The sequence below is a fragment of the Lepidochelys kempii genome, chromosome 11, assembly GCF_965140285.1.
Source record: "Lepidochelys kempii isolate rLepKem1 chromosome 11, rLepKem1.hap1, whole genome shotgun sequence".
In the NCBI taxonomy this organism is placed as follows: Eukaryota; Metazoa; Chordata; order Testudines; family Cheloniidae; genus Lepidochelys; species Lepidochelys kempii.
The window spans coordinates 9,363,333-9,385,832 of NC_136390.1; the positions used below are offsets into that span (position 1 = coordinate 9,363,333).

Genomic DNA, 22,500 nt, shown 5'->3' on the forward strand with positions numbered 1-22,500 from the left:
TATACAGATGGGTCACAACACCCCTAGGAAGCAAGAAAAGAGAGATATTGGAGTGGAACATGTCAGGTATTAGACTGTAAACTCTTCAGGGTAGGGACTGTCTGCAAAGTTGGGTTTGTAGAGTCCCCAGCACAATGGGGCCCAATTTTTGGTTGGTCCTTAGGCACAACCGTAAAATCAGGGGTCCCTGCGTCTCACTGCATGGAGGTTGGATGGGTGTCTTTGGACACCAGAGACCCGGAGAAATGCAAGGAGGAATGAGAACAGTCCACTGCTGGACAGCAACCACATCTTTCAATCTTTGTTATGGCACTACATGGATGCATCAGAAATAAATTACTAGTCGAGGTGAAATCTACCCCATGCTCGAGGGCAGAAGGCCTGTGGTAAGCTGAAGTCCCATTTAAGTGACACATAGGCCTTGTGCTGACTTTCTTCCCATCCAGAGTGAACAAACGTTTTGGGGAACTCAGCATCTAACTGCTGCCTTCACTGAAAATGTCTGATGTGATTCCCCCCGTACCCTTTCTTCAACTTCTTTACTTATTCCTTTTTTATTTTATTTTATTTATATTATTTTATTAGTTACTCGGTTTGTTTGGTTTTTTTGGTGGGACAACATTCCTTATTTCAGATCAAAACTCTCTTCCCATGCAGGAAATATGAATCTCTTCTCTACTCAAATCCACTGATAGCCAATATGTGATGTTTGAGCTTGTTAAAGGAACATGGGCAAGACAAAAATTATACACTTAAACAATTTTGTTTACCTCTGTTATTACTAACACTTGATATTATTAGAAATGGAAAGAATTTCAAACTGTGATTTCCTTTGCTCCATTTACACTGTCTGATCTCTTATTGTTTGCAATTAACTCAGCTTAGAAAACGAAAACTAGACCAGCCAGTTTCACTTCCTTGTTCTCGGCCATTAGAGCCACATGAGAAGATATTCTCCCTAATACCCTCTAAAAATTTTTTTTTTCTGCAAACATTTCTAGTGCCATGATATTTTGCAAAAACCTTTCTGCATTGTTACTAACTCCTGTGATTTTATTGAAAATTGTGCAATATTTGGCATTTTTCTTGAAGACCCAACTCCTGGAGTCAGGTGATTACTTGAGAATTTCAGCTTTCATTTTAAACAGAAAAAAAATAAGTTTCTAGCTCTCCTGGTTGTGGAGAAAAGCTGGACAAGCTGACCCCTAAAGGCTCAAAAACCAGAAGGTAAATTAAAAGAACCCAACTTTTATTATTCTCATTAGATCTTATGATTTTTAAGCCAACCTCTTGATTTTGGGGTGGGTCTGACATGTTTTTTGAATGTTGGAGGTCGGCAATACTGCTTTTTAAATGCCCCAACTAAATTTGTGCTTGAACTAATTCAGTTTCTTCCAGAGCCTCTTAATAAAGCCCTAATAACTGTAGGGCTAAATTGTAAATAGGACTATGCATCCACACAAGAGAGTAAAAACTCCTGCCCCCACTCCCCCCACCCATACGCACGATACCAAGCTTTTGGGGCTAGCACATAGGAGTAAGCAGGGCTATTTGCCTACTTACTACTTCCCCAAAGCAGGTGGATGGGAAGTGGCAGGAAACGGGACGGCTGTGCATCCCTCTCCCTAGTCATTGGCTGCAGTAGCTGAGCCAAGGGCAGGAAGGCAGAGAGGTTAGCGATTTACTCCCGGTATGGACCAGTAGTAAGTTACTATCCTCCCACCCCCCAACCTGGGAGCAAAGGGAAAGCAGGTTTCTCTGAGTTACAGCTCCTCCCAGGGCTACTCCTGTGGGTGCAGCTGAAAGACCACTCCCAGCTCAGGGTCAAAGTCAGACTCCAGGCCCTAATTCTGAACAGCACTTAAACATGTGCCTAACTTTAAGTGTGTGTATGTGCATCCCAAAGTTTCTCCTGTACGGGAAACGTGGGGCTGCTCCAAGGCCACTGGGTTGACCTAGGCTAAGGTTTAAGGACATCTGCAAGAGGGACTTGAAAACTTTCACCATCACCACCGCAAGCTGGGAAGATACAGCTAGCAACAGGCTGCACTGCACCAGGGAGTCAGCGAGGCTGAAGAGAGGGAGTTGAGAGAAGGGAAAGCAAAGAAAGCTGAGAAGAAAGTAGAGCAGGCCACAGAGCGTTAGCAGTGCCCTGGCTTCATCTTCCGGCCCTCGCCTTAAGCCTGCATTAGCTGTGACAAGGACTTGAGAATTGGACTTTTTAGTCACTTGCGATGCTACAACACGGCTCCCGAACTGCTTCAGCACTTATACCGTCGTCCTTCGAGATGGACAGTTGCCAGGCAATATCCCACAATCCTTCGGAATTGGGTCCAAGCTCTGCAATTGTAAGATCTATGGGGCAGAGGCTCTGTCACAGTATTTGTCTGTAAAATGCCTAGCGTGGGGATGTTGCTATATAAATAATATCAACATTTGCTGTTATCAAAGGAAAGTTAAAAGCTTTCAGTCTATCCATCTGAATGCACAGATATGAGATGTAGGTATCAAACAGTAATTTAAAGATGGATCAGCAGGAAATTAAACTTAAGTTTAATTTATTCTAGGGCAAACTCAAAAGGTTTTATTTTTATTTTTTTTTTTAGCAAATTCTATCACATAAATGTTAACAAAAAACGTCTGTACATTTGCCATGATACACTCAAAAGTTAAACAAAGAAGATATAAATACAGATATGGATGTAACATGACAAAAGCCAAAAAAAGAAGGAAAAAAAGAAAAAAAAAAAACACATGCGCATGAACACGGTGCCAACAAAATCATTTCTTATGGCTGACATTTTTCAGAGCAGTTTTTACTTCCCATTTAAAACATTATTGTTAGCAAAGTCCTGCTGTATTCTACAGAGTTTTATTTTCTGTCCCTTAATATGTCATATTATGCTTGATAAATAAAGGGATGAGGAGGGGGAAAAGATTTAGATGACAAAGATGCGAGTTACGTTACTTATACAGGTTATTGGTAAGCTAGTAATAAGCAATAGAAAAGAAGTCTTGTCTTGTCATCCAGGCAAGCACACATAGTGTACCTTAAGAAAGCCACATGCCTCAATAATTCTGCACTACATGAGAGAACTACAGTACTTAAAACTGTGAGGGGGATGTATCAATTGATTTGCTCATGCCCACGGAGCACTGGTACAACCAATGATAGAATGGCCATCCTTGTCTGAGATTTAAGCAACCCCACAACCACAGGGTGCTGGTCTTTTCACAGTTCCTCACAGTCAGACTTTATAAGCATGGTGGGCAAATCAAAGAAACCTTTTTCTTGTAAGATACCAAAAACTGAAGCCCCGTATAATGGGCAGCAAGAAAAAGGCAGCTGTTGTAGGTGGCTACTGCTGGGAAAACATTAACACCTGCCTCAGTGTCGCAGTGATGTTTTGCCAACATGCAGATCCTTCTCTGCAAAGGTGCCCGGAAATTGTCAGATTTGTAGCCAGAGAGACCTTTATGCTTGCGAAAGAAAATATGATTGAACAGCTTTTAGAATGCAGAACACTGGAGATCATACAAGTGACATTCACAGCTAGCCCTTTGAGTATTTCAAAGGAAAACCAGGTCATGTTCAAAACTCTAAACCAACCTTACTATGTACATTATTCGCAAATGAATTTATAAATAATCTAAGCAGAATGCCTCCTACTATATATGGGTATAACAGACATCTAGAGTACTCAAAGGATGAACAGTCTTTGATTGACTTGTGTAATGAAACGAAGTATCACATTAATGAGCATCTGTTGATAAACAAAACAGTATCTGATTAAGAAAGTAAGGCCTGGTTCTGTGATTTGCAGCCCCAATTATGCTAATAACATCTGGAAATACAAGCTCATCAGTGAAGTCTCAAAGCAGCAGCAGCAACATATTTCACATGTATTTCTAAGAGACGAGTTGTTAATTCGTACTGTAGTGTCAGCATATGCAGTAGGTCAGTTTATGGACATTACAGTGCATTCACTCAGTGCATACTAACAGTATTTTATAAAATATATAAAATCATTTCAGAAGGAATTCAATTCTCAGAGATCTGCTACAGTGTGCCATTCAAACAAACAAAAAGCAAACCGGGATGGAACAAGATATGTCAGACAGTTGAAAGGACTAAGCATGCAACACAGTCAATTACGCAGACATTGCATTCCCCTTCTGGGGTATGGACCTCAGAAGACGCTGAACTGAGATGGGAAAAGAGACTTTTAAAATACTGACTGTTAGGAAAGCAGTTTGAAAATAAAACTCCCTAAAAATTCAAACACGACAGCTCATTGCTGCCAACATACTGATTGAGTATTTCCTCAAAAGGGAAAATTAATTCACATTAAACTAAAATAATTCAAATCATCCACAACAAGAATTTAAAAAAGAAGAAGAAAACCTCTAGCAAGCGTCTTGAGAAGGGGTGAAAGTGAATGGCCCACGCGAAGGGAAATTGGATTTTAATGGCTAGCACAGGTTATAACAGCCTCCCTCCAATGAAGGCATTTTCGAGTCTGCGGTGAGTCTTTGGGGAAACACCACAATACAGGCTAGTAAAGATCCTTATGATCTTATGATGGAGTTACATGCAGGAAGAGCACCAGACAAATGGCCTGATCCTGCAGCCAATGTAGGATCAGGCCCATCCTGAAAAATCCAGGAGCCGGACTGTCCCTTCCACTTTGTCACACAAGGGATGAAAGAGGCTGAAAAACCTGCTGCTTTGGGGCCTGATTCTGCTGGGTCCTGAGGCAGCCTTAACTGTTATTGATTTCAATGAGAGCTGAAGGCCACTCAGCACCTCTCAGAATCAGGTTTTTCAACAAACTGATTGGGGGACATTGAGTCAACATGGCATTAGCCTTCCCTGGGTGGGTGTCTACGTGGATTCCATGATGCTCTGCAGGGGATGTGCAGCGCTTGGGAGCGCCCCTCTGCATGGCCAACATGCAAACAGCAGGGACCCAAGTAAAGAACGCTGATGTGGTATATTGGACTGGGGCTGGGTTGGTTCTAAGTTTTCCCCTTGCTGATCAGTCCATTAAAGAATTGCCCCAGCCTTCCCTATTACAGGGGCCTGATCCTGGATGGGCTGAGCGACACCATCTCCACTGAAGCCAATGCCAGCTGAGGGCACTCAACACCTATCCAGAGGTGCTAAGTGCCTTGCAGGATTGTACTCTGGTTCTGTCGGTGAGGAAGAGGTTAAAATGCTGGTTAACTACATTGCAGGCTTTTTAGGCACAAGGTCGTGTGCGGGTGTGAGGAGATGGGGGTGTTGTCTTATTAAATACTAGGGCCAAGCCCCATAGCAAGTTTAAATTTACAGGAATATTTTGTCCGGTTAAGACTTCTCCTTTACATTTCCTGAGCCAAATGAGGTTCAGAAGTGTGGAGGGGAATGGCCCATGGTAATTACGGCTATTCATTATCCATCACCAGAGGTGTCAAACCAGAGTTGTAGATCAGATCCTTTCAGAACAGACTTCAACAAAAATAAAGATTTCTCGGCTAGTTTCACAGACTTTAGCAAGTCTCCACTGTGCAGTCCTGATGACAAACCCACTATCCTGCCTTTAAAATTAAGCCCCAGGGTCTTCTGAGCAATGGAAGAAGGTGGAAGGCAGGGCTGATGTTAACACTGTTAGTTAAAGTCGGGAGACCCAGGCTGCTCTTGTTAGACAATACTGGCGGGTGAGGAAAAGCTACAGAGAAATTCTTAGCCCATATGGAAATCTGGAGCTTTATCTCTCATTAAAGGTACCTATCTGTCTTAAAGAGTTAAAAGCCAGAAGCATGGCAATATTTGCAAAGATTTCATCATCAAGATCTTGCAGTTTAGGCGAGTTTCAGATCAGAGTTATAAAATGGGGACACACCACAGCACTTGTGAGGTGAAGGGTCTAGCCAAAATGGTTACACCCAGAGGAAAAATTGTTTATACAGCAGGTAATTAACATATTAAAAACCAAAACTTTGTGTCAAATTAACTTAAAAAAGGATTCATTTAACTTTTAAGCATGAACATGTTATTTGAACTCAGTTTTGAAACACTGCAACCTAAACATATGGTAAAGATTTCAGCTGGCTATACCAATATGTTTAAGTATGGCTTTCTATGGTTGTTTTTTCTTAAATGGGGACTGCAACACAGGCCTTGCTTCCTTTACATTCAGTACCAATAAGAGTCTACATAAAAGCTTTAAAGGACTAAAATACTGATTGCAATAAATATCTGCATGGCCTCCTTTAGCTGATGGGACGTGCCAATGAAGAAAGGGTAGCAGAAAGGTCTCTGAGAGGCACCGCTGATTGCTTCTAAGTCTACACACATGTCCAGATATCTCCATTAACTGTGCGTTGAGACATCTGAAGATGAGCTGCTGTTACTATTGGTGGTCTGGGCCCTCTTTATGTACAAGTTTAGTAGCTTCATCTGGAAGATAAAAGAAGTTAGGAGAAGATCAAATAATCCAGAAAAGAAAAACAGCAAAAGTTCACTGGAAATATTAGGGCAAAACCCTTAAATGTGGATCCTGCAGTGAGTTCTGTGTGGGGCAGGGATCTGCCCATGAAGGATGAGAGTATAAATCCGGTGATAACATGAAAACAGATAGTTACTAAAATAAAAAAAAATGTCATAGCAGGAAAATATCTGGGGAGAAATCCTGTCTCCATTGCAGTGCATGGCAAAACTCCCACTTCAGTGAGGCCTGGATTTTTACATTCATTGTTGGCATTTTTCAGGGCTCCAATCTGTGTGGGTAGGGGTCCTACCTGTTGCTCTCTAGAGATGCAGGGATCCACTCACACAGAACAGACTGCAGGGCCGTAGCCTATATATTATGAAATGTTCTGGATTCCACACAGTCAGTGAAGACACAAGCCAGCAGGGACATGTGGTGTAGCCACTTAGTTCTTCTAGGTAGGACAGTGCTGGATTGAGGGGTTGTCTTCCCTGCCCAGTTAGCTCAAGCTATCACGAGTGTTGTCCCTAATCTGACTCCTGTGCTTACACAAACATGGATTGAAGCTTGAGTGTTGCCAATGCTCAAGCCAGTAAGGTCTCAGTTACTCATTGCTGCTAATCCAAACACACTGTGCTGCTCAAGTGTTGTTTTGCAGTGTGGCTGCTCTAAATCAGGCAAGGCTAAACTAGAGAGGAGTGAACTCAAGAGAACTAAGCCTGCAATGAAGACAAGCCTTCAGTTGCTGAGAGCACACACTGTTCAGTTACCTAGCAGAAAATATTCAAAAGGCTGTAACATTGTGCAGATACCTTGCTTCCTGTGAGCTGTGCAAGATGAGGTTTCAGTTCTTCTCCAATTACTGAATAAATTGCCACTAGGCAAAACACACTGGCTTTGCGAACGCTGCTCTCTGTATTATCGTAGCCCTAGACCAGAAGAAACAAAAAGGTCGTACAAATCAAAGGTCACTTTCCAAGATCTTTTCCAATCAGTTTACTAATGGGCTGGTAAACACTTTTCTTATGCTTGGCCATAGGGCCTGATCCAAAGTCAACAGAAAGACCCTCACTGAGTGTAATGGGCTCTAGATTAGGCTTGGGAGGAACTGTACCTTCAGTGGTGTATTTTGCTGGATCTGAGTTCTTTCTACTGCTATCATCAGTGATGAAGTTTCATAGTGAGCTCTGGATCCATAAAGGGATTAAACTAACACTGAGGGCTCAGTTCTACCCTCACAAATATAGAAGAAACTCCCATTGATGCCCGTTGGGTTGTAAGTTCGTAGCGGAAGGAAGAATTTGGCTAATACAGTGCCTAAGTCTTTCCATTGACTTCAATGGGCTTTGGATCAGACCTTAAAAACTTGATATGGGAAAGTAATAAAGTCCCTGCTGGGCATGAGTTTGGCAGGATCGGACCCAAAGGCTGTTTTGTGAAGTGCATTAGAATACTCAAATGGAATCTCTCTGTTTGTTTGTAGCACTCAAACCACCATGGCATCGAAGTGCAAATTATTACTATTGTGTACTACTGTCATGTCTTTTTAAGACAGACAAGGTGGGTGAGATGTTGGTGAAAGAGACAACAGAAGATGGTCCAATAAAAGATATTCTCTCAATCACCTTGTCTCTATTATAGTCTGGGACCAACACGGCTACGACACTACAAACAATGAAAGATTTTTTTTAAGATAATTCGTTTATGCATGTCAGATTTATTTTGAAATAGGAAAAGAATACTACACTAGGCTATGTCCTGTGCATATCTGCCAGGCCCAGCTGTTCAGATGACCTACATTACAATACACTTTCTGATCAACTTCAGGCAGGAACTTCTTTGAGAAAGTACATCATGTGCTCCTTGGGTCTAGCGAGCCACATGTCCAAACATGGGAGAGACCTCAGACTATCCATCAAGCCATTGCAGCTCTATGGCTTGTGATGCTAGTTCTGCACTCAAGTGATCATTGGTCAATGAACAGCAATGAGTAACACATACACAGCCACTTTGGTGGACTGCACGCTACCCCTGACATGTCGTTTCACATTTTAGGGGAGAAAGGAAGCTAAATCTTGTTATTAATTTGTAAATAACCCTCCCCCTCCACCAACTGTTCTGAAGCGCATAACAGTTTGCACTTCTAGAGCAGATAGGTACTGATCTGGGTCTCACGACAGCAAGTCCTGGCCCTGCTGTGTGATCTAGGGCAAATCACTTCCCCTCCCACCATTTTACTGTCTTGTCTGTTCAGCTCTAGAGGACAGGAGCGGTCTCCCACTATGTGATTTTATAGCGCCTAACACAATGGGCCCCAGAAGTGGTCAGCTAATACAATATAAATGTTAAAAATATGTAATGTATTACTATTAAAATGTGTAATATTAATAATGATAATAAAGGTGTTCTTATTACCTGAGATGCCATTACAAACTGGACATTTACCATCCACAGGAGTTAAATGTACGGGTATTTCCCATTCTGAAGGCACATACTGCCATTGTATCACTGTCTACACACAGTTTTTATACCAGTTTAATGATTTTGGACAGGGTGGTGTTTTCTACTGCCATAGTTACATTGCTATAACCCCTAGTGTGGACTCACTTATTGCAGTATAAAGGTGCTTATACTGGTATAGCTTGTCCCCCTTCCCAATAGAAATAGCTGTACCACCACAGGGACTTGTCTACATGGGGACACCCAGAAGAGTTAAGGCAAACGAAGTGAAGATGTGGAAGTTAATGCGCGTAAGTTAAAGCATGTTAAACCCAGTCTGGATGCTCTCACCCGGGAATAAAATAGTTTGCCTCAGGAGGATTAAATTACAGCGAACTGCAGCCACTTTACTCCTGAGTGACAGCATGGGGGGCTGCTTAACATGCTTTAGCTTATGTGCACATTAACTTCACACCTTTGCTTGATTCACTTGAACCTTCCCAGGAGTCCCCATGTAGACATGGACTAGCGTATGTCTACACTGCAACCAGAGGTGCAACTGCAGCTTGGGTAGGCATGTCTGTGCTGGCTTTGATCTAGCTGGCATGGCTAAAAAGAACGGTGAAGGAGCAGCCCCATGTATGAGCCCACTTGGAGTCCTAGGTACAGACTTGAGTTCCTAGCCTCTGCTAGGGTCTGTGCCACTGTATCTCATGCATCTGATGAAGTGAGCTGTAGTTCACGAAAGCTTATGCTCAAATAAATTGGTTAGTCTCTAAGGTGCCACAAGTACTCCTTTTCTTTTTGCGAATACAGACTAACATGGCTGCTACTCTGAAACCTGTATCTCTACTGTTATTCTTACCTGGGCTAGCTAGATTAAAGCTGGTACGGGTATGTCTATCCACGCTGCAATCCCATTGCCGTGCACACATACTCAAAGGAATCTTTTTACCTGTATAACCACATCTACATTAGTGGGGTTGTACTGCTGTAACTATACTGGTATAGCAGTACAAATATTACTGGGATAGCAGTACAACTTTTATGCGCAGACGAGGCCTTTGGCAACTTTCATTATCCAAAATTTCTTGTTAGTGTTGTGTGTCTGTATTTATTAATTACAATGAAAATTATCCAAAACATCACACACCAGACACATTCAAGATGCTGGATAACAAGTTGAACTTTGTAGCCAGACACAGAAGACGACTGTGTGTGATTTCATTTTGTAATATTTTGAAAAGTCTGAAATAATTTATCTGGTGAAACAATCTTGAATGATTTTAATCATTAATCATAAATTACATGATCTTTTTGTTACCTTAATGATAGTAGAGGGAACGGACAAAAAAAAAAAATGGGTAAGTAAAACCTAAGTATGTATTTGATTGCCCAGTAGACAAAAGGCCTAACTTATCTTTAGTGCAACCCCACTGAAACTAGGTAAGTTAAACCAGGGATGAATCTGTTCCAGGGTGGAGTTACAGTTTAGTGTTTATAATGTGGTTATTTGCAATGAAAGGTGGAAATGAATAAAACGTGGCCAAAGACTAGCATGTAAACTGGAGCTGGCCGACCACTAAATGTGAGGGCTCATTCTGCAATGGTTATTATATGCAGCCCTTGCTCCAGAATACATCTCATTACCTCAGTGGGAATTCTGCCTGAGTAAAGACTGTTGAGATTGCATCTCAACTTGTTCCAAAAGGACGTTTAAAGAATCCTCTATCCCAGATGATCTTGCTGAATGGAAAATATATTACCCAGTTGGTCTAGCAGTTAGACAGAAAAAGGCCAAAAATATTGACACCCAGACTAAAAAAAGGCATATCTAATTGAACACAGCCCAAGATAACATTCACTGAATTGAATCTTCTATCGCCATACCTCCCATACACTGACCTTTATGTTTATTCCTTTTATTTTATTTTAATTTTTATTCCATAGGTAAGTGACGATAACAAAACTGCAGCACTATGTGGCACTGGAGAGAAGATCAGGAACCATACTGAGGCAAGTGACAGTAGTTGGTCTTTGTGCGCCCCCAGCCCAAGGCTGACCCCAGCCTGAAATACATGGCTGTTTTTTCAGACAGAAGAATCCTTTTGAACTTTAGTTGTGTCTCTCCTTACAAAAAGAGAAATGCTCAGGGTGTCTCTGTTCCTGCCTCGTCAATTCTCTATTCCTTCTGGTCTCATCTGAAATCCCCTTTTGACACTTCTCCACGCCATTTCTTTCCTAATTTCAATGTTGTAGCTGTATTTAAGCTTTGTGAATTGTTTTTCAGATAACATGTGCATGAAGGAAGCTCTGTACAATGAAGTTGTACTGATGAATGACATGAGACAAGAGCCTTTTGCCTATTCCAGGTAACAGCTAAGAGACCTTTTTCAAATGTAACAGTGATGTCGGAAGCCTTCACCTCATGAGACTGTGGGAAAACTGACAAGACGATTGATTGATTGATTGATTGGAGGAGGAGCGCAGGCGCTACCTTGGAAAAAATGTTTGGGTTCTGTACACATTAGTGCAGGGTGAATCAGTCACTGAAAGCCAGGAGGGAGTTCACTGGCTCTATGACTGAAATTTACTAGAAAAACGAAAGCCACAAAATATCTCAGAGGACACGAATCGAGAGAGAGACAGGGCTCTGCAGTCTCATTTTCACAACATGCTCTGACATCAAGAATAACCTTAGCTGCACTTAAGTATTTACACTACGTGTTCCAACAGCACTTCTGTTCGAAGAGAACAAGAGGAGGAGAACCTCGATACCGTAATTTACGTTTATCCTGAAAAGTCATGGTTCATTACTCTATTCAGAGTAAGAACAGGTCTCCACTAGAAACTGTTTCCAACGTAGCAATGTCAGTTAGGAGGGTGATTTTCTGGTAACATTTCTCTTCTGACAAAACCCCAGTGTAGATACGGTTACACTGTCACAAAAGTGCTTTGGACAGATGATCTTATTTCACTTGAGAAACTGGTAGAAGCTATAACGGCAAAAGCACTTTTTTTGCCAGTATAAGCTGTGTCAACACTAGGAAGGTTTGCCATTAGAGCTATGCTGGTATATCTGTGCCAGCTAACCTTTTCTGGCCTCAGTGTCAGATTCTGGCTGGCCTTTCAGGGGTGCACAAAATGGGGGAGAAAGGAAGTGCAAAGAGCCTTTCCCTCACTAATGCCCTGCACAGGGGTCAGCTGCAAGGCCGCTGTGGAGTGACCACTGCCCCACAGGGGAGAGCTGGCAGTGCCCAGCAGAAATGCATGCGGCTTCCATTTACACAGTGGCAGCACTGCCATTGGCATGTGTGCTTCCTCGGAGACCCAGGAATAGTGACTAAGTCCGCTGGAATTCTGCCTGAGGAACTCCTGCTGTAACCCATAGGGGTGTGCCTTTAGGCCATAACCTGACCCTGGCCTTGTACAGCAAGATCCTTCTCCAGCAACTTGAAAAGGAAACAGATCCCATGAATGTACCTTCAAACTAATTCTGCTTTTTAGGATGTAGGGATCACAGTCATTGTAGCTGAGCTATTCCCACACATTTCACTGTGGTATACTGATTATTAGTATACTTGACATTGTTATCTTTAAAGCACTGCACCAACATTATCCGACTGAATGACTGCAACAATGACTTTCTGTTCATGTAACATCTTCCATCCCGAAGGATCCCAAAGTGGTTTGAGAAATATGAGAAAAGGATCTGCATGATCAGGGTAGATTTCTAAGGTGGTAAGAAGGTCACTGTCAACACTAAGAGTTTAAAAATCATGAGTCAGTCTCCAAAAAAACATGAGACTGGCTTAAAAATGATGAGATTACAAAAAATAATAAATAAAAATAATAATTTTTTATTTGCCTTACAGTTTTTATGCCTTTTGGGTACATTCAGGTCACTTTTCAAGCTTCTCCACAACGAGTGCTAGAAACATTTTTAAAATGAAAACTAAGATTCTCCTGCGATCACCTGACTCCAGGAGGTGGGGCTTTAAAAAAACAGCAACTATTGCAAGAGTTGGCAACACTGCTGGGGCTCAGGCAATGGTAAAAATGGTGTCGGAAGGATAGCATAGGGTAAAGCTCTGACATCACTCTAATCCTCTTGAGGTTGAAGAGGAATTAAATGTTATTTTCAGCTTCTTGAGACATTTCTTATGCTTATTCTCTGTGTAAAGGACATTGTGGGAACTTACAGGCCTAACCCCCCACAAGAATGTATTTCTTTCCATAGTCATCCTTGTGACTCTCAGATGTCATCCTATCTTACTCTTTCCCTGGATTTCTATCTTTCTCCTTTATAGGATAACCACAGTGCCCAGCACTGCTGCCTGCCTGGTGTGTGGGCAGAGAAATAAATTACCACTCCCACACAGTCACCAGTGAAAGTGAAAACCACAAATATTGTAAAATAAATGCCCTGCCTTAGTGTTGGCAAAAAACACCTGTACCCCACCCAGCTTCTATTTGGTTATGATAGGTGTCCAAATATGAATTGGTCGTAAAGTTCAGGGTGCTAGGAAGTGAGGAGGGCTTCATAGCCTACTTGGAATCCGACACAGGCTTACAGCCGAGTCCTGAGTGATTCAGCAGAATGACAGAAGAACCTCTGATCTACCTATGTGAGGGTCACTGTTTAGAATGTACAGAGCCTGTATGAGACAGGAGCTAAATCCTGCCCCTGGTTATGCGTGGGGCTTGACTGCCATTAATTTCATTGGGAGCCATGCACATGTTTCCAAGGATAGAATTTGAACTGAAGAATTGGATTTTCCCATTCCTTAGACTAAAGTATGAAGACAATGATAAAGACTAAAAAGAGAACTACAAATCTGCTTTAAATTTAAATCCAAATGCACCAGATTCAGGTTGCAGAAGCTCCCATATATTCTGTTAACCAGACATTAGAAAGAAAGAAATGATACTTTGCCCTGAGTGTTTGTACATTGCTAGCACGACAGGGACTTATTCTTGGTTGGTCATTAGGCACAATCAAAATAAACATAAACATAATGATGATGATTAATACTAATAGATACCTGTAACAATCCAGGGATGATATCAGGAAGGAGCTGATGTAAAGATTCTTTTGAAATCCTTTCAATGACTTTTGTCTGCATTTTGATGGCAGCTAGATTAATGGGGTAGTCAGCAGTTTGAATGATGGGGCAGAGCACTTTGATGCACTGTTCAGGGTGTATGGAACTGGCCAGGGTGGAAGCAGCTTCCTCAGCAGCTCTGACAACCTGGAATAAAAAACAAAACAAAACATTAATGGGCTCTCACTTCACAAGCAAAATAATCCTCCACGTGCCAGTGAACACAAAGAAACTTCCACCGATGCTGTTCTATAATAGACCCCGTACAAGTACAAAAGGCATTCTTGAGGACTGGGGACTCAGGGAATTGGCAACATTTGCTTCCAGCTACAAATCTATTGCAAGCAGGCCAATAAGTGACTAAAAAACACTACCACTAGTTCACAGATCAACAGATTTTAAGGGCAGAAGAGATCATTTGATCTTCTACTATAGCTTCCTGCATAGCACAGGTCACAGAATTGCACCAAATGACCCTGGGATTGATCCCAATACCTTGTTTGACCAAAGGACATCTTTAGAAAGTCCTCCCGTCTTGATCTGAATACATCAAGAGACGGAAAATCCACCGTTTCCCTTACTAGTTTGTTCCAGTGGTTAGTCACTCTCACTGTTACCGAGGGCTGCTTGGATGTCTCATTTAAATATGCATAGCCTCAATCCATTCTTTGTGGGGCACATCAGTCACAGAAAGCTGCATCGGTCTCCCCAAAACTGCATCATTGTTATCCGTCTCCACAAAGAAGTCAAGGATGGACTGATCTCAGATACCGAACTACTCATCCTTTGGTGTTGTCAGGGTACAGGTACCTTTGTGAGGCACCATGGAAGAAGCTTGCACTGCTGCTGATTGCATGCTGTTTTCTATGGCTGAGGCATTGTCAATCTAGGACCTTTCATAACATAACTTTAAAATGTTTTAGAAAAAGAGGGGCAATCTGCCAACTTGTTAGAGTTCCATAGGGATCAATTCACACTATGATACTTCATTCAGAAGGTCTGTGAATGAATACCCAATGTCTGCTCTTATGCTGCAGCAATATACAATTATTTGTAAATTCCTTTACAGTTTCACACACTAGGCATGTGAAGCCAGGATTTCTTAGTGTTACTGTGTATTACTGTGTGGGTGGGGGGGGGGGGTGGATGGTGGGGTTTATACATTGTTTTTGAGGGTGGGGGAGAAATATCAGTATTTATGAATGGGAAAATCTAAGGCTATGTCTACACTACAGCTGGGATCGATCCACCAGCAGTCGATTTAGTGGGTCTAGTGAAGACTTGCCAAATTGACAGCAGATCGCTCTCCAGTCGACCCCTGTACTCTACCCCCAATGAGAAGAGTAAGATAAATCAACGGGAGAGTTTCTCCCGTTGACCCCCCATAGTGCAGACCCCGCAGTAACTTGACCTAAGGCATGTAGGGTAGACATAGCCTAAGACTTTGGTGAAAAGGAATTAAACTGCTTGTGCCGATGAAATGAGAAGCTCTCAAGAGATCTCTATTTGGAGACATTTCTTTAAAAGCAATTCACTTCTTGGTGCTGGCACTTTTGATGGCTCTTCCCCTGCATGGAAATGCAACTAGGATTAAGAGGACGTTTGAATGCCTAGTCATGAATTTAACAACATTCCCAAAAAATACATTGACTTGGGCCTCAGACATGCATTATTCGCACATGTAAGTTTTACATGCATATAATGCTGCAGGATTGGGGCCCATTTTTTTTAGTTAGAAAGGGATCTACAATCATTAACATTATTATTCATTCAAGAAATATAGTCACAGGGTTATAATTTTCCACAAAACATGAAAATGGCAACGAAGGATCCATTGGTTTTGTCATTATAAACTCAGCATGAAAAGTTGCCTTTGAACTAAATCTTAATTGTGGGAATTAATTTTTGTTCATCTTTTAGAAAACAAATTCCGCTGTTTTTGTACTTTAGGAGTTTTCACACAATGGAGGTTGATTTTTTTTTTTCATTTTTTTCTAACTGGCATTTTACATTAATATTGATATTGACTACAATTGTGGCATTCTAATACTGTACGTAACTAGAAAGTGTCAGATTAGCCGGTATAGAAACAAGTTTAATTATACCTACACACCCACTTTTTTAAAACATTGCCTAAAAGTTCCCAGTGGGTGGGCCTAATTTACTTGGACAGTAGCTAGTTATTTTTATCAGGTCACTTCTCCATGAACTAAATTTCTACCACGAAGGGAAGGGAAAATTGCATAATTAATTTTCTGTTTAGAGTAAGTGGAAGATTTCTAGTCTTGTGAGAGCATATCAAGTAAATGGTGTCTGCATTCAGGTCACACTTCAGCAAAGCACTTAAGCACACGTTTAACTGCAAGAACCTGCTGAAATTCAATTGATGTCAATGGGATTTAAGCATGTGCTTGAGTGCTTTCCTGAATTGGCGCCTTAGCGAGTAAAAACCAATTTTGTTCTCTCTCTCACACGCACACACACACTGTTACTTTGGAAAGGCACTGCAGGGGACAGGGTGTCTTAAGAGTTCCTGTCAACTTATTTTGATCCAGCAGGACAAATTATTCCATCATTACATCTACATTGGCACCTGCAGAAGAGAAGAATGAGGGGGGATTTGATAGCTGCTTTCAACTACCTGAGAGGTGGTTCCAGAGAGGATGGTTCTAGACTATTCTCAGTGGTAGCGGATGACAGGATAAGGAGTAATGGTCTCAAGTTGCAGTGGGGGAGATTTAGGTTGGATATTAGGAAAAAAACTTTTTCACTAGGAGGGTGGTGAAACACTGGAATGCGTTACCTAGGGAGGTGGTGGAATCTCCTTCCTTAGAAGTTTTTAAGGTCAGGCTTGACAAAACCCTGGCTGGGATGATTTAATTGGGGATCGGTCCTGCTTTGAGCAGGGGGTTGGACTAGCTGACCTCCTGAGGTCCCTTCCAACCCTGATATTCTATGATTCTATGATTCTTACATCAAAATGCCACCATGATGCATCTCAAGTAATAAAATGCCAGTTAATAATTTAGGGCCTTTAGTACAATTCTTCTTCTAAACCACCAATGAGATTAACTTTACATATTATCTTTCATGCACTGGACCATTTCCTTTTCATATATATGAAAAGACACATCTAACAGCTCTTATACAGGTAAAGTATTCATCAACTTCATAGGTCTGTAGGTTTAGTTCTACAGAGATAAAGCAAAGAGAAAATCAATAGCAAGAAATATTCCCTTTTCTGACCTTTAAATTGATGAAGATGTTTTGTAACCATTTCCCAAGATAATTGAATATTTCTCTGTTTATTTTATTGGTGTGAAACAAAGAATGGGCGGGTGAGGTTCTGTGGCCTGCAACATGCAAGAGGTCAGACGAGATGATCGTGATGTTCCCTTCTGGCCTTAAAGTGTATGATGGGCCACAGCAATGTCACATCAATGGTATTGGTTATGGAAGATGACATTTCTCCTTAGTCATGGGTGAGTAAATTTACTGGAACAAATGAGTTAATTTTAAATAATTGGGAACAGAAAGATGGTTCTTTTCCATTAACTCTAAGCAAAAAGTGGTAAAAATCACAACAATAATATGGCCCACATCATTCTGTGAGCACTAAAAGCTAATTTAAATTAAAAGCAATTGCTTGTCAAGCCCTGAATATTTCTTTCCAATTAAGTAGCAATGGGTCTAATTATTATTTCACACCAGTGTAAAAAACAGGGACTCCACTTAAGTCAATGGAGTTAAACTGGTATAAAAGAAGAGTAAAGTAAAAATCAGAATCAAGCCTAATTTCTCTAATCTTATCGTTAAATTCATTATAATTATGGCTACAACTGGAGCAGCGCTGTACTGTAGTACATATACAAGGGGGCAGAGGCAAGGCTGAATAAGGAATCTTAAAGTTGTCATTTCATGACTTTTGAGAGCTTCATTTTGTAACCTTAATATTCTGTTAATTTCGTTTTTTACATTTATAGGAGTACGAGCTATCTGCTTTACTAGCCTTCACAATTCTTCCATGGACGCTTTTACCGTCAGGCTGCCTGATGTGTGTACACACCATGAGACTTGTAGGATTGGGAAGGAATTTTCTCCCAGGCCAGACTGGCAGTGACTTGGGGGTAGAGGTGCGGGGGAGTTGCCTCTCTCTGCAGCACAGGGTGTGGGTTATTTGCTGGTATCTGGGTATATCTCACTTATTCAATTCCTTCCCACTGCAAGGGCCTCAGGCACTGGTGCACCTCAGTCCCTCCTGTTTTCTGCCTGTGGCACACAATAGTTTAGTTTTCTGAGGGCTATAATAGTTGGGTTTAATTTGAGTTGTTGGGTTTAAGGTGTGGGTGCTGGGTGGTGTTGGTGGCCTGTGACGTGCAGGACGTCAGACTATATGATCTGGTGGTCCCTCTGGCCCCACTCTCTATAGCTCTATGACTTTCTGGCACTGACAGTCAGCAATACAACTTTTGATAGGTGAGCTTCAGAAGGTCCAGGGCGTGGGTTTGGATAGCAGCTGGAGTTCTTCAAGATGTGTGGTCCCTACCTGTATTCCACTGTGGGGGTACACATGCGCTCCTGGCCGACACCCTCCTTCCTCCTCTCCCACCCCAGGGCAGGAAGTGGTGGCAGCACTGACTCAGGTTTTGGGGGAAGGGTCAGGGTTGGGTCAGGTTGGAACATGACTCAACCCTCTCGGTCTCAGGTGGGCTTGGGTCTAATTTAGTCCCTCCTGACCGTGATAGGATAACACCCTCTTGAGCAATATTGATTATTCGCCACCCAAAATTCCAAATATATTCTCTCCTCGGATTTTTCAGATTAGTCACTCATAGAGCAAGTAACTTCCCATGAACTTCAATAGTTCAGACTCACTAGACTGTCCATTTATATAGCACCTTCCATTACAAAAGACCCCAAAGTGCTTTACATACGTAGAAGGATGCCGAAACTATATGCAGTGCTCAATCCAGCCACCACTGAAATGCAGCAACACCATCCCAGCATGGACCGCAATTTATGGAGAATCTCCAAGAACCATGTCTGACTCTTCCCAATGCAGTCAGAGCTTCACATGCATGAGCATTAACACCTTCCTAATACAATTAGCATCAGTGAAAGGATGGTATACACAGCACACTGGATAGAAGAGGATTTGATTTTGTGCGGTAACCTTCATACTCCACATACCCCCAAAGTAACATGGAAAACATGCTAAACAATAACTCACATCGCCTTTAACACTACAATCTGTTTTAGTGAGAAGGGGAATGAGAGTCAGACCATTGAGATAGTCTCTTCTCCCTCTCAGTTACTCTCCTAAAATGCCCTCAAATCTTTAACATTCACCTCAGCCAGCAAACACAGGCAGAAGGAACTTTAGTTTAACCTCTCACTGAGTTGGGAGTGTGTCAAAGTGCAGCACGTCCTACCCCACCCCCAGACCTGCACTGCAAATTCTGTGCCAAGTAGGAGCTGGAGTTCCAGTGTGGGACGGGAATTCATGACCTTCTGGCCCAGGGGTGAGAGTTTGACCAACTGAGCCATACTCAAATGGACTCTCAGTTAATGTTTCACAGATTTAACTGATTCAGCAACCTCAAGGTACAGGTAAAGCTACCTAGAACACTTCCCCAGCTGTATCTTTACCCAGGAAGCCGCTGCACATGGGCCAGGACCCTACTGACATCCCAGTGGGACATTCTGTCCTTCTGACAGCACTAACCAGTCCACCCACAGTGACACCACCTAGTGCACTCATACAGGGCAGCCATTATTTGCCTTTAAACATTATGGGAACGTGGTCTGCAGCATCCTGCATCTGAGCAGTCATTCAAAGGTCTGTATTGCAGATGTCTATAGATACTGTCTACTTTCTAGGTCTATTAAAAAAGGTACTGTCCATAAAACTGTAGATCAAGGTCATACTGAGTACAGCATGGGTGTCAACTGCCTATGGTACAGTGGCTGTGACCACACTGCTCTTCCTGTAGAAAATGCCTCATTCCCAGCCTAGCACTTTAGCCAAAGGGCTGTGCTTTCTTCCACTCTTGAAATGACCTGTTAATTTCTAGACTTGTGCGTGAAATGCCTGCTCATGAAAGCCAAAGAGCCCTTTGGCATCGCAAGTGCATGCAACAGACAGGCAAAAATGTGAGGGTGTGAAGTATAAAACTTTAAACATTATACTTTATTTCAACACAATCTGTCAATTGCACATGGAGGGAAAAGCTTTAAAGATGAAGGAAAAAAGCTAGAAGGGAGCTGCTTGAGATTGCAGATTTGTGTGTGAACTTTTGAAGGAGTTTCAGAAGGAAAAAAATACAAGGGCATTGAGTCAAGGTGAGTTAAGAAATATGTAACCAGGAAAAACCTGCTAATAAAAGGCACTCCTTCAGAACAAAATGTTTTGTCTGACTGCTTTATCAGGAAACCAATTTACAACTACAACTTATTACTCTGTATAGAAAATGACAGCAGTGTGGAAACACTTTAAATCTGAGACTGGAGAGTATGGCATTGCTGATTTATTAAAGGATTAAAATTAGGGCTGTCAAGCAATTAAAAAAATTAATCGTGATTAATCGTGCTGTTAAACAACAATAGAATACCATTTATTTTAAATATTTTTTGATGTTTACTACATTTTCAAATATATTAATTTCAATTACAACATAGAATACAAAGTGTGCAGTGCTCACTTTATATTTATTTTTATTACAAATATTTGCACTGTAAAAAAACAAAAACATGAAATATATGCAGAATGCGGGTAAAACAGAGCAGGAGACATATAATTCTTCCCCCAAGGAGTACAGTCACAAGTTTAATTGATGCATTATTTTTTTAACGAGCATCATCAGCAGGGAAGCATGTCCTCTGGAATGGTGGCCGAAGCATGAAAGGGCATACAAATGTTTATCATATCTGGCATGTAAATATCTTTCAACTCTGGCTACAAAAGTGCCATGAGAATGCCTGTTCTCACTTTCAGGTGACATTGTGAATAAGAAGCAAGTAGCAGTATCTCCTGTCAACGTAAACAAACTTGTTTGTCTTAGTGATTGGCAGAATAAGAAGTAGGACTGAGTGGACTTGTAGGCTCTAAAGTTTTAAACTGTTTTGTTTTTGAGTGCAATTATGTAACCAAAAAAAATCTGGATTTGTAAGTTACACTTTCATGATAAAGAGATTGCACTACAGTACTTGTATGAGGTGAATTGAAAAATACTATTTCTTTTTTTATCATTTTTACAGTACAGATATTTGCAATCAAAAATAATAATATAAAGTGACCACTGTAAACTTTGTATTTTGTGTTGTAATTGAAATCAATACTGAAAATGTAGAAAAACATCCAAAATATTTAATAAATTTCAATTGGTATTCTATTGTTATAAGTGCGATTAATCATGATTAATTTTTTAGAATCTCCCACCGGGCATGGCTGGGATGCTGTGGGGCACCTGACGCTGCAGGAGGAAGCTGTGGACTTCTGCACATGTTTGGCATGGCTGAATGTGCACTCACCAGTTCTCTTCGTGACTTCCCCTTCTACGTCACGCCCTCTTTGTCCATTTTTTGCTGTCCATTCACCAGTTCTTCCACGCTGTGGTCCAAGTTCATCTTTCCCTCCCCATCATGTAGAATGGCTGCTTGTGCACTGACTGTGCGTTCACTATTGCCTTCCCTGTCCTTACAAATCTGCACAGACACAGGCTGGATTTTGCCGTTAGCATGCTCTTCACGGTAATCAAGAGCATGTCTTTCCTGCCATTGATATTAATGAGGACTTTACCATTAGGTAAAGCTGACTGCAGGAATTGGCCTCTACATACGATATAGTTCCATATCCAGTTGATATGCTGTCCCGGGTCCCAGAGGTTTTCCTTCCATTGCAGCAAGAATCAGCTAAAAAGCTGTCTACACTAAGAAACCTTTAATATTAAGGGTTGGGTTTTTTTTGGTCAAGATAGGTCAAATCTGTTTACTTCATAACCCCTGACGATGTCATCTCCCATTTTTTTGATCAGTGCCTATTCTATTTTAAGAGTTAAAATAGCATGGATCGCTTACCTCTTTGTGGGAATCCTTATGTGCTTCCAGTGTTTTCATGATGGTTAGCTCCGCATAGTTTTTAAACCTTGCTGGCTGATTTCTTAAGATCTCCCGCAATACTCTTAAAGCCAGGGCTCTTATTGAATGCTTAACCAAAGAGAAATACAAGTTGGAAACAAAATAATTTAACTTCAAAATGATAACGTTGGCCATATTCTGCTGGCAGTTATACAAACATAAGTCACGAGTCACTCCACAAATTCCAGTGAAGTGACTAGGGATTAAAATCAATGCAACTGAGTGCAGAATTGGTTCAGAGCTCTCCCCACTGTACAAAGATTCATATAGACAAGTGCATTCTCACTGATGGAGAAAGAACCAGAACAAATATAACATTTGCTAAATCCAATATCTTACTCCAGCGA

At 41.5% G+C, this 22,500-nt stretch overlaps 1 protein-coding gene across 1 annotated transcript in view; it reads right to left on the bottom strand.

Annotated features, from left to right (window-relative positions):
* Window positions 1-2,552: 2,552 nt before the first annotated feature.
* Window positions 2,553-22,500, bottom strand: part of CLASP1 (cytoplasmic linker associated protein 1) — a 267,031-nt gene continuing 247,083 nt past the window's right edge. The window contains exons 37-40 of the mRNA XM_073305074.2: window positions 22,094-22,222; window positions 13,958-14,164; window positions 7,286-7,402; window positions 2,553-6,442 (exon numbers count right to left, since the gene is read on the bottom strand). Coding sequence (XP_073161175.1) covers window positions 6,356-6,442; window positions 7,286-7,402; window positions 13,958-14,164; window positions 22,094-22,222 — 540 coding nt within the window. The 3' untranslated portion in view covers window positions 2,553-6,355. The remainder of the gene's footprint in view (window positions 6,443-7,285; window positions 7,403-13,957; window positions 14,165-22,093; window positions 22,223-22,500) is intronic.